The sequence below is a fragment of the Chanos chanos genome, chromosome 3 (assembly GCF_902362185.1).
Source record: "Chanos chanos chromosome 3, fChaCha1.1, whole genome shotgun sequence".
Taxonomy (NCBI): domain Eukaryota; kingdom Metazoa; phylum Chordata; class Actinopteri; order Gonorynchiformes; family Chanidae; genus Chanos; species Chanos chanos.
The window spans coordinates 20551197-20564740 of record NC_044497.1 but is presented as its reverse complement, the minus strand read 5'-3'; the positions used below and the strand labels follow the sequence as shown (position 1 = coordinate 20564740).

General features: G+C 38.9%; 1 protein-coding gene across 1 annotated transcript in view; it reads left to right on the top strand.

Moving 5' to 3' along the window:
* The window catches only part of LOC115808396 (leukocyte elastase inhibitor), a 70831-nt gene extending 57651 nt beyond the window's left edge, over positions 1–13180 (top strand). Inside the window, exons 2-7 of the mRNA XM_030769752.1 lie at positions 7654–7858; positions 9636–9762; positions 9968–10085; positions 11132–11274; positions 11685–11852; positions 12773–13180. Coding sequence (XP_030625612.1) covers positions 7665–7858; positions 9636–9762; positions 9968–10085; positions 11132–11274; positions 11685–11852; positions 12773–13180 — 1158 coding nt within the window. The 5' untranslated portion in view covers positions 7654–7664. The remainder of the gene's footprint in view (positions 1–7653; positions 7859–9635; positions 9763–9967; positions 10086–11131; positions 11275–11684; positions 11853–12772) is intronic.
* Positions 13181–13544: the final 364 nt, after the last annotated feature.

Below are 13544 nucleotides of genomic sequence, written 5' to 3'. Positions count from 1 at the left end.
GTTTCTAATGTTATATGGACCAGTTAAGACATGGTACTCTTCAGCACAAATGAACTTATTATTTTTGAACTTGGTGGGAAACAATCTAATTATTAGGCATTGCTGGATGTTTATTGCTACACTCAGTGTTCAGCTAACCAATCCTAGATAAATCAGTAATCACCACATCTCCCCTTGTCTGAGTGGCAACAACACTACTCACTAAACATTAATGCCTGCAAGAAACAAATAAAAGAAAGTCTTACATTTGCAGTATTTACTGAAAAAATAATGCAACTGAAAATTTCTCTATCCTCTCCCTGTTCTTTTTTTCCACTCAAGGGGACAGGCTGAGTGACTCCTGTTATAGAAGTATTATCACCTTACTTTGCTCTCTCATCCTTCCTCCTCATGCTGTCAGGGTCTGCAGTTTTTGGAAGCAACTTTTCTTCCAGCATTGGGATGGTTGTGTGAATTTGGTGTGCTGATCTTGCTCCAGTTATGTTTATGGGAGTGGCTCAGTAATGCAGCATGTGCCTCATCAGCAAACTCTGGCACCTTGGGGGTGCCTTTGCAATGTCATGGGTATTTATAGATGGTACACAAGGCTTATTATCACTTTGTAGACGGAAACTGTCCATTCCCTGCATGTAGCAAGAAAAATGTTCATGAGCCAAAACTCCTGACAGACACTCTTTGTTTGTGCATACCTCTTCTCAGTCTCTGTTGAGGTGTGTGCAAAATGCGACAGGTCTGAGCTCATTTTCTTTTCCTTGGAAACAATCAGCAGTGAGACCACAGCTACTTGTGTTTGAACCATGGCTGGATTCCTATCATTGTGACATGTTTGTGCTGAACATAATGTTGACTTGACTTTTCTGAAAGCCAGCTCCTGAGGGTTTTGTCACATCTAAGGCGCATCCTTCAACAGCTTAGTAATAGGGTGGAGAACAGTTGTAAGGCCAGTTGAGAATGTTTCTGAGTAATTCACCATGAGACTGGTGAGGCTTGGGAGCTCAGCAACTGCTCTGACTTTGCAACACTTCACTCAAATGGTGGTCATGACTTTCTTGGTCAGTTCCAAAGACCAGAGTGTTGTCCATTACAACAACTGTATCCTCATTGTCTCTCAGTAGTACAATCATTTTCATCTGGAATATCTCAGGAGCTCATGTAATACCAAGGGGAAGGTGACAGAATCTTCCTGTTGGACTAATGAAGGTTTTTAGTTTCAAGGAGGTACGATCCTGCAGTATTTACCAGAACCCACTAGACGCATCAAGTGTGGAGAAGACATTTGATGGGATTGCTGGGATTGTGCACAGAACTGTTAGTATAAGGATGGTTTCCTGCTCACTTAGCCTACATGCACATCTAGTTGATAGAGCTTGGCACTTCGTACAACCAGATGTAACAACAGCCTTTCACATGTTAGCAAGAAATAGCAAAGTCAATCCTATTAGCTGGATATTGGTAGGGACATTTCCGTACTGTCCCTACCAAATTCTACGCCTTTGCACTGCATCTTGCTTCATTTAAATTTTAACTACTTAACACAGTTCAGTAGTCCTATATCCTTGAGTAAGTTCGTGTTAATCTTGTCTTCTCTAAGGAACAGACCCATTTTACATGATATGATTCTACTGAGGGAGATTATTTGCATCTGGCCCTTGAATGCCATAAATCCTGTATTCATATATTTGCATGTATTCTTCGTGGAATTATCCCCATGCTGTTGGGTGGACACTGCGCAGCTTTCAGAAAGAAAAGGCCATTTGTTAACCTTTACTGTTCCTTAGTAATTAAAGTTGCAGTTGTGTAAACTCTCTTCCTCTTTTTCATCCTTCCTTATCTCTTTCTATCATTCTCACTAAACACTTAATGAGATGTTGACGCAACACCTTCACCCATGTTGAAAAGTAAAACATTGCAATAACGTCGCGATATCAACGTTGATTCGATTTTCAAAATCAGTACTTAATTCAACGTTAATTCAGCGCCGATGCAAGACCTTATATTCACCAGTGTTAAAAAAGTAAGATGTTGAAGCAACGTCGCGATATCAACGTTGGTTCAATTTTCAAAATCGAAACAAAATTCAGCGGGTTCAACCCTGGTCCATGACGTTGACTCAACATTGAGTGAACGTTGAAATGCCGGCCGAGATGTTATAAGCAAATACATGACCAAGATTTTTCACCACAACCTTTGTGAGAACACCTGTAAACCATGACATCTTTAAGAAAGGCAAACTAACAAGAAGTAGATCAATTAACAAAGTATAGCTCACATTCAGGGCAATGATGCACACTTAACCTACAGGACTTCTCTGAGGTACTTCGCTTCAGTATCTGAGCTAAGTGACTTAGTCCAAAGTTCTGCGTGATGCATACGCAGAGAAGCAGCCTTTCCAAAAACTAATATTGTTACTTAGTTGTGTTTCTTTGTTTGTTTTCTTAATTTTGTGCAAAACCAAGCACCCATGTCCAGTTTAGAAGAATCAGATAGCACATTTTTATTTTTAATCAATTTTACTTCAGGGCTGTGTTGGAGAAATAAAATGTTTCTTTGGTTTATGAAAACATTGAAAGAGCTATGTAGCCATTTTTTGTGCGAGTTAATCAACATAATCATTTTGTATTAAGAATTCATAACTATATGGTCATTTATATCAAAGTAAATGTATGTAGTTCTTTTATAAAGATGTGATCTGTAAATGGAGGAACAGGAAGGTAATTTGAGTATGTCTCTGTGCAGAGAGTGCTGATGGTCAGACATTCAAGGTTACATGGTGTGAGCCTTTTTTGGAGAAAATGAGAAGACTGACTGTGTTGGAATATAGCCAAGGGCACTATGATACGATGAAATAGTGCTCTCATTTACTCTTTGTATTCTCTAACAAGCACTCATTAATTTTTGTTTTTTTATCAGTGCAGGTGCTAATGTAAGACAGTATTCTCACTTATTTTTTTTAATTAGGCCTAGGTCAAAGTGTCAGTTTCTGACTACGTCATTAGGAAATGATGGTGTCTAGCAAGATATGCCTAGAAGATGGGAAGTCCTCTAATGACTGTCTTTACCATTGGATAATCTTTGATATGATTTTTGGATAACTATAGGTGATGTGTGTCGGTTCGTAAGCCACTCCCAGGACCGGCTCAGTTTGTTGTATGCTACTTTGAGCTCTTACAATAAACTTACGCTGCATCAGACTCTGAAAACTTTGATCGTCTTTTTTTAGGAAGGTGAACAGTGTGGCTGGTTTCTCGGTCATATCTGGCCCAGGCTGAGAATGCTCTTCCACAGCTGTATCATGAGATGTCACAATGAGAAGTTAATGGAAATGTATCAAAAGAACATGTGAAAATTTGACTTACCATCTTACTTACCAGTGGCTCTAAACTTCATCAGATAGGAAAACACATGCATAAGCTTATACTATTCTGTAAACAGGTCTCAAACATAAAAGTTGGCTACTTTTGACAGTGTTTCAACTTGGCCAACCACTCTACATGAAGTGAAAGCACATCACCCTGTATCCCTCCATGTGTATCAAGCGTGTGCATTGCCGGAATTGAGAGAACTACACAGGAATTTTATTATCCTATGTAGTGCTCTGTCCCCTCCTGTATAAATATGGTTATACAATAACTCGATTGAAATACAAATACAATAACCCCACTGAAAGCTTAATTTCGGTTTTAAAATGAGGCCATTGCCTGCCGTTCAAATCAAAGAAATAAATAAAAAGAAAGCAGACAAGAGATAAGCAGGATAGAGCTGAAGTATTCTGTGATTTAGAAATAATTCATTACTGACGCTAACAGATGATAATCTTGATAGTATGGCCAAGTTTGTATGAAATATATGATACATAATAGGCCTAAAGCGTTAAATAGAAAACATAAAATATTAAATAATTAGACTTAAATAAATTACACTGAAAGTACAAAAAATTGTTAATATAAACAATTATTCCTTGAATTCAAGTCTTGGTGCTGCATATTTTTTCTGCTTTTTAGGAATAAACCAGTTGAAAGCGATCAGATTGCACTGCACGACATGAGCAAATACATGCACTACTTCCATCAATGATTATTAGTAGGTTACTGTAATTCTGAGGCCTCTGTGCGCACTCAGCTCAGCTCTGTGAATGAATAAAACAAGAGAACTCTCTGTTATCAACAGAACAAAACAAACTGTACACATAATTTATAGAAAACAAAAACAGAGAGCAAAGGATTGATCACGTGAGACACACCCAGACTTGCGAATGTGCAAGACAAATTGTTTTGTTTTCATTTTTTATGCAGGCATACCTTGGAACTGATACACTCCTGGAACCAGAGTAGGAGGAGTTCAACTAACAAGTGGACTGTGCAATTTGCAGCGTGAAGAGTTGTAACAAAATGTTTTTAAAGGAAGCTACAGCGATGGTAGGGAATTCTGAATAGTTCAGCTGGGCAACGCTCACCTGAATATCTGTACATAATGTTATCGCTAGTGAATGATCAGAGTATTTTACCTTGTATCTCTTAAGTAAGAGCAATATAAAGGGTCTCATAAGCTGCATCTACGCTGTTTATTTTTCTTTCTTTTAGAGCATTTTAGTTCATTTTGTCAAGGATCATAGTAAACAAGTAAACAGTAAATTCCAAACTGTGCTAGTCTAAGGGATCCAGTAAACTTTGTGTTTGGCTGTATTAAGTTATACTGTAAGATCAGCTGATAGACATAAAGGTTTGTAATCACTATCAACTATTTCATGAGATGAACAGATGGATAGATGTTTTCCAAAGAAGCCTGGAGCAGAGTGGTGTGGGGGATATCAAAATGACCACCATGTGCCCCCCTCCCCATCAACTTAACAAAGATTCGGGTGGATTTTTCTGTCTGTTTTTCCAATTCCTTTGTATTTTAATGTCTTGTCTGCAGTAAATTTTTCTGAATTTATAAAGACCAATGGACTCATTGACATACTGACATTTGAATCATGCAGGAATTATTACAGTAAATGACTGCAATGACTCTAGACAACATCATACCAGTTAGGGCTGGATAATGAATCATATACTTATTTTATGCAAACTAGAGCTGAACTGATTTCAACATTGTGGAAATCTGCCTCACCCACAAATCAGGTGGGAAGAAGCAATAAATTGCATTTAGACTTCATTATACCTCAGTTTATATATGTACCAGTCATTTCTTGAGGAACAAGTTTCAACCTGTGTATCAGGAATGATTTGGAGAAGTGCATAAAATAATATAAAGTTTTGGTGAATTTCTGTCAGTATTCTACTACATTCTTTAAATATAGTAAATTTCTGCAAAACCGGCCCATTCTGGGATATCAGGATCATTGTCAGAGTAGTTACAATGTCTAATCTTACAGTAATTAAGCCCAGGGCTTCAGGGTGGCTCTGCACTGTTGCCTCACAGCACAGAGGCCCTGGGTTCAAATCCCAGCCATCTCAGGTCCTTTCTGTGTGGAGTTTGCATGTTCTTCCCGTGTTCGCGTGAGTTTCCTATGGATGCTCCGGTTTCCTCCCACCAGAGACATGTACGCTAGGATTAATACTCTTGTCGGGGACCTTGACCGAGGCACTGGCGAGCAGACCTGGAGTTGGTCCCCGTGTGCCTGTGGCTACCCACCGCTCCTAGCTCCTTGTATGTGTGTGTGTGTGTGTGTGTGTGTGTGTGTGTGTCCTCACTGCTCTAGTGTGTGTGCTCACTTGTATATAGGATGGGTTAAATGTGGAGGCTGCATTTCACTACTCACTGTTGGTATGTGTGTGACTAATAAAGTACTTCTTCCTCTTCTTCTTCTTCTTCTTCTTCTTCTTCTGCTTCTTCTTCTTCTTCTTCTAATTAATAGGAGCATAGCTTGAACTACTGCATGCATTATGGCTCGCAGCGGCTCCTCCACAGTCTGCTGAAAAGAGGCTGTCACTGACTTCATGTGTATATAGAGAGATATCTACACCCTACCACTGCCATGGGGTGGGGCAAGCCATGGGGAACAGTAATACAACGAATGTTTCCATGACTTAATAATGTAATGGGACTGCACTACTGCAGTTTAACAGTAAAAATAGACTAGACCTACAGGGACCCAGTAAAAAATATCCACAAATACTGTAATCAGCTATATTTCAAAATACAGATAACTGATTTTATAATATAGTAAAAATACTGTAATCAAATAGTATGCTATGGGTGAAATGGCTGCTACTAACTCAGTGTAATACAGTCATTTACAGTTATTTGTCCGGACATTGTAAGTTTATGATCTGATCAACATATGGGCGTAGTTTGTATATTGTTCAGAAATCTCATGAATGTAGTGTACACATCTGGGACAGGTCTTGCGAATACAGCTCAAAGTTCACATGGAGTTTGGTTGATAGCGGGGTGGACCAGGGTGGGAAAACTAGTTTCTGTTAAGAAATCAAAGTTCTCTGGTAAAGGCAATGCGTTAACAAAAACCAGTCAGCACTTGATCACAATATCAGTGATTTCCTAAAAGGGTGTGTCTGCACACATAAAATGCCAGTGTGAGTCTCTCAAGCATCACTTTTCCTCTGACCTGGCATGAGAAGGGTTGTTCGCTGTTAAGACACAAAGACATTCTGTAGTAAGTATAACAAATTGGCCAAATAGCCTACCTCACATAAGTAGTATTTGTATATATTTGACATTAAAACTTTTTGAAGTACAATGCAGGTATACTATGTGGTTAAAACATCATATTTTCGCTTCACTACAGAGGGACAGTGTCAGGTTGATAAACAAACCTGTGATAAAACTGGGAGCTACTGAAAAATATGAATTCACACACATTCAACTAGATCAGAAGCTGGCGAAACTGTCGAAGGAACTCACAGTATATATAGTACTGACCATAGTGTTGAGAATTTGAAGGTTTAATGTATGTATTGTTTTGAAGATGAAATGGAGCAACGTATAATCTTTTAGGTATCAGTAAGTAGGAGAGAGTACGTGTACTGATATTGTTGTAGCAGAGTTTCAAGGAATGAAGAAAATGTTGAATATTTTGCATCTTTGCTTTAACTCCTCTGACTTTTCATTTGATAGTTCTGAATTTTTCACTAGGGAGCTGTATCAGATACTATCTATATGTCATGAAATGTGAAATTTCTTGTGATCTCTTACCACTCAGAGGAACTTATCATTAGACACTGGTGCCCCATCTTGCTCAGTTTGTTCTTGAAGGTCATTTGTCCATCTTATTTGTATGGTTCTGTTCTTATCAAATACATAAATTGGTGAAAACATTCATTTGTTGTGGCATTAATTAATTTCTGTATGGCTCCAACAAACCAAAAAAACGCCCAAAATGTTTTATCAATTATGATATGAGCTGGAGAGGCTTAAGATGCAGATTTACTTGCATGCAATCATTTGGATGCAAGTTGCAAAGCTGGCTAATTTTAAAATAATTTTGGCCCTCTATTAATTCTGTCTGTTTGTGTGATTACCAAGGTCATTCAGTTTCTAGCATAAATTATGGTGACTTCTGCTGGTCAATGCAATCAGGACTAATGAATATAACTCAGTCATGTTGAATGTTTTTCATGTTCTGTATGCTTTGGTTCATTGTTATACCTCAAATGTTTGACCGTCTGCAGTGTTTCTGTGTGCTCTTCTCAGATTTTGAAAAAATGGCATCTTTGACTGTATCAAACACCACTTTCTCCTTCAATTTGTTCAAGAAGATCAGAGAGAACAATAAGACAGGCAATGTGTTCTATTCTCCTCTGAGTATCTCCTCAGCATTGGCCATGGTCTATCTGGGTGCTGAGGGAAACACTGCAGCTCAGATGTCTGAGGTGAGTTTACACAGCTTCTCTGTACTGTGGCCAATACAGGACATTCTCAGACATCAGCCCATAAATACTTTATTGTCTGTCAGGAATATTTGATCTTGGAGATGGCAAAGCGGCTGTTATAAGAACGAGAGGGTTTTAACATGCTTAAGCCATGTGTTGAGACTAAGGTTGAGATATAAGGGTGTCTATAAGGAGTTAAGAATGTCCTCTGTAATTAAAAGTCTCAATAGGGGCACTTCTGTTAAAGATTTTCACAGATTGCCACTCCTATGTGCATTAAATATTTTCTATGGTTGTTCACATACCAAAGAATGCAGGTTAGACTCCACCTGTTTTGCACTAAACCTCTTTTTTTCTCACAGTCTGTCTGTGTGACAGGATTTAAAGTGTAATGGTGCCTGAAACCCTGCTGGAGGGTTATGGTGGGGGCAGGACCTTGTAAGGTGTGGTCTGTGGTATTTCCAACATAGCACTGGAGATTTGATTACCGGCTCTATAAGTTGATGCTCTTGCAGGGTTGTGACTCATAAAATCCCAGATCTAGTCTATATGTAGAGACTGAAACAGAGATAATGCTTAGTACAGTTGTTCATAAATCATGAGGACTATTGTAGCTGTCTTTATAGTGATTTTTGGGAATGTTCTACTACACACAGAAAAGACCAGAAAATTGTTTACGTGCACTTTTGTTAAATATTTACACAGATTGCCACTCCTATGTGCATTAAATATTTTCTATGGTTGTTATGAGACAAATCGAAGAATTCTTCTACACACAAACTGCTGCTCTTCTACACACAAACAAGATCAGAAAATTGTTTAGGTGCTCACACAACCTCTTACCTCCATATATTTTTCGAGCATTAACTTGGAAACTGATAACTTGGAAATGGAAACCGTGCAATATTATAGAACTAAGTATTTGAGCTTGTATTAGGGTATTTAAATATTTTTCAGTTTAACCATTTTATGCAAAAGTTGAGTTCTAACACAAACATGTCATTTCGCAAAACAGATGTGTTTTTAATCAAATGATACTGTAGGTCCTGTGCTTCATCAAAGCAATGGAGTGTGGAATACCTGCACCTTCAATGCTCCAGCTAAACCAGCAAACGCAGCAAGTACAGCAAGAACCACAAATACCACAAATACATCAAGGACAGCAAGTACAGAAACCCCAGCTACCTACAGCTCTCATCAAGGTTGTAATATGAATTCTATAAGCAACCACAAACTCATGGCATAAAAGGCTTTTTGTTTGGACGTAACATGAAGGTTTGGGATAAATATGGTTTTTAGGAAAAAGTGTCGGCTGTCACTGAGTTTACTCCAAAAAGAGAAACCCCAAAATTTGCAGGGTATTTTAAAAATCAAGTGAAAAGTGACGTGTAACATTACAAATGTTGTTGTTGGCTGAAATATTTTTGTAACTATCTCTAATGGCACTCTTCTGCCTCAGTGAGTTAGGCATTACTGTGTGAAAAGGAAGAATCAGTTAAACTGATAAACTAGTTGAACAGCACAAAGATCTCATTTTTAAAGTTTGTAAAAAATCTTTGCTTTTAGTGTTTGACTAACCATACTTGCTTAACCACTGTTTGTTTGTAACAGTGAGGTTTATGTCTGCAAACAGTCATGATGAATGCTCAGATCAGTTATTTTTGAACACACACTGACAGCTCTAAAATGGGGCAGGTTCCCCTTGTTTCCTGATGGCAAGTGCATGAAATGGAGCATAGTGTCTTTGAACTGGATGTTTAACATAAGTATATGCTATTTTTCTTCTCAGTGTCTTCCCGTTAGCAACGATGAAGAAGACATTCACATGGGCTTCAGCAAGCTCTTCAGTGAGCTGAACAGAGAGGGACTCCCATATTCTCTGAGTCTGGCCAATCGCCTGTATGGAGAGCAGTCCTACAGATTTGTTGAGGTGAGAACAATTTTGTAGTTAAGATGTGACAAGAATTGTTCAGACTGCATTGTATATGCTTTCACTGGAAGATTCCCATAGCTGAACCTACATCTGTTTGTCAATTTCTAGCACTAAACCTAATGAGAGGGACACCACTCAGTATGTTCAATGAATTCATACTAATACAAGCATTCATCTCCTTATACTATGACAATCCTGCCAGAAATTCCTTAACGACACCAAAAAATATTATGGGGCTGAACTGGATGCTGTGGACTTCAGATCAAACCCAGAGGCTGTCCGTAAGAACATAAACGACTGGGTGGAGAAACGGACGCAAGGTCAGTTTTATCATCAAATTGTACACAAAGTGTTTGACCAATACATGTCATCTTTCATGTTTAATCTGCTCCGCAGAGTTCCAATAAGTTTTTTGCTCCCTTGTCATGCTTACTTATAATGTGCCAAACATACACACACACACACATATACACGTTGAGCATTCTCTCAAATCTGTGTCATGCTTATTGAAAAGGTTCCTCCTCTGCAGGTGCTCATTATATGTTAAGAATTTGGCATGTCTGTCCATTAAATAGACCAAGCAATCAGTGAATATAGTCAAGCTTTCAATGATTATATCCATCTGCCTGTATGCCACAGTTTTTTTTCATGTCCTCCTCAATTAATTTTGCAGTTCCCACAGAGAACAGTTGACACTGTCACAAGTATATGAAACGACCCCCCCCCCCCCCCCCCAGCTTTTTCAAGGCCTAAATCTGCAATACTCAGGTCTTCAATATCTGCAAACCTGTGTGTGTCATTGTAATAAAACAGCTCCTGTGATTGTTTTAACTGTACTTACAGTTTTATGTGGCTAAGGCAGCTGTAAACATTTAGTAAACATTTAGACCCAAAAGTGTACAGGCAGAATAAACCATTAAAACCCCAATTCTTATTATTCATTGAGCTACTTAATGCTTTAAAAAGCTAAAAGCAGAAGTACTCTATTTATGACACACACACTGAGCAGTGAGCAGTGAAATGCAGCCTCTGCATTTAACGCATCCTAACACCGGTGAGCACACACACACACACCAGTGAAGACACACGATGAGCTAGGAGCAGAGGGCAACCGGTGCCGGGGGATGAACCCAAGGTCTTTTTGCCAGTGCCTTAGTCAAGTATTAGTCCTAGTATACATGTTTTTGCGGTGGGAGGAAACCAGAGCGCCGGAGGAAATGCATGCAAACACAGGGAGTACATGTAAACTCCACACAGAAAGGACAATGCAATGCTAAGCACTGAGCCACTGTGAAGCCCAAAAAAAGATGGTTAGTTCTTGTGCTTTACTTAAATAATGACTAATGTTCTGGTAATTGCATAACAGACAAAATCAAGGACTTGCTGCCTGAAGGAATTATTGACCATGATACAAGACTCGTCTTGGTTAATGCCATTTACTTCAAGAGCTTCTGGGAGAAGACATTTCTGGAACATAACACTAGAGAAGTTCAGTTTAAACTGAAAAAGGTATAGTTATGCTTTTTTTGTTTTCATAGCATTAAATTTTTTATGTTCTGCCACAAAGACATGTGTGAGGGAATGTGTGTTACTGCTGTCATATTCACAGATATGGAACATAGAAATGAATGTCAGCCATGCCCTGTTGGGAAGTAACAGATAAACATCCCTTTGAACACACTACAGCTATGACAACTATATAGCTACATGCAAATATCCGCATAAGCATAGACAGACAGACAGAAACACACACGCGTGCGCCCACACACCCTTTTTAATGGCATATTGTGTCTTCATAAATTGCCTAACACCGGAGGAAAGTACACCTGAAGTATCATTTTAGCTAAAGCACATCAACAACAATATTTTAAGCTGTAAAGCAGTGATATAATCACAGGATCTTTTCTGTTGTTTTCCAGAATGAGACAAAACCAGTGCAAATGATGTTTCAGACAGACCAGTTTAATATGGCCACTGTCCCTGAGGTCAACACTCAGATTCTGGAACTTCCTTATAAAGGAAAAGACCTTAGCATGCTCATCATGCTCCCAAATGAAATAGCTGATGACACCACTGGTCTTGAGAAGGTAAGACTAAATTGTGACCCATGTACAGTTGGAGTGGTCTCTTTAAGTGTAAAAATGACAGGCTGGTTTTTCAGTGTTATTCTGGGTTTTTTAAACTACTGACAGTAGGGTGACCATATTTTGGTTTTCAATAAAGAGGACAGGCAGGGAGAAGGGATGCATTCTCCTAACTTGCGGGGAAATTTAAGTGTATGTCACTTTTAGCTCCTGTCATTCCGTATGTAAGGTTGATGCTTGACAATGCTATGTGAAACTCCATCTGTACTTAACTGCCGCAATACATAGCCAGCTATGTCTTTAATAAGACAAATAATTGCTAGCAGAATAGCAGTGACAAGATGACCTTATTTCTTTCCATTCAAGTTTTGGTGGCATTACAGCTCTCTTAAGATCTCTTGGCTGTTGCTGTGGTGTTAATGAATGAGATGCTGTTTAACCAATGTTTATGGCATGATAGTCTACATGACTATCCATTGGTGGTGTGCGAGAGGGCGGGACCTAAAGAAAAAGGTCAAAGCAATGCAAATGCACACACAGTGAATGGTGACTGTGGAAAGCAAAAGCCAATTTTAGGCCCGAAAAAGAGGACATGTCCGGGAAAAAGAGGATGTATGGTCACCCTAACTGAAAGTGGACAGGGATCAAAGTTTATCATAATGACATTTTTTACTTGATGTGGAGATATGTTTGGAGGGAGAAGTGTAAAAGGCCTGGATTTATCAGCAGAAATACTTGGAATGATGTGTTTTGCCTCAGATGCCACAGAACGTTGATAACTTTGGAGTGATCTGGAAATGTTTCATGAGAATTTTTGTAGAGTGCCATGTTTTTTTTTTCAAACTGAGAAAGATTTGGGTTTAGGTTCTCTCTCTACCTCCCATTCAGTTCCATTTTTTGTCATCTTTCCTTGTTGTTCTAAGCTGGAGAAGGAACTTACCTATGAGAACTTTGCTGAATGGACAAGACCAGATAAGATGGAAACTGAGACAATAGAGGTTGGCCTGCCCAGGTTCGGGATGGAGGAGACCTATGACCTGAATGATCTCCTGATCAGCATGGGCATGGTGGATGCCTTTGACCAGCGTAAGTGTAACTTCTCAGGAATGTCACCCAACAATGATCTGGTGCTGTCCAAGGTGGTGCACAAGTCCTTTGTGGAGGTGAATGAGGAGGGCACTGAGGCTGCTGCTGCGACGGGTGTTGTAATGGAAGTGCGGTCCGCCATATTATTCTCCAAGGTTTTCAAGGCAGATCACCCTTTCCTCTTTTTCATCCGACACAACCCCACTCAAAGCATCCTTTTCTCTGGCCGCTACAGCTCTCCTTAATACTCACCTGTAAAATTTCATTCTCTCCAAACAGACCAGATTAAGAGCTGTCAATATTAGTTTCTATATATTATGAAAACAATTTACTGCAAAATTCAAGGAGTTTGCAGAAAATGTCTATAGAGATAAGTGAAGTCAAGCAAATGTTTTCAGTTTACACTTGTGCCACTCACGTCTTTTTAATGCACACCTATTAAAACTTTGTATCACACCCAAAATAACCAGTTGACTTTTAAAAAGTAAAATATATTCAAAGCAAAACATGTGTGTGGTGTGATAACTGCTCAGTCAACCCAGGCATGCTTTTAGATAAGCTCATACAGTCATGGATTTGCTTCTTCTTTCAATTAGTACAGGAATATCT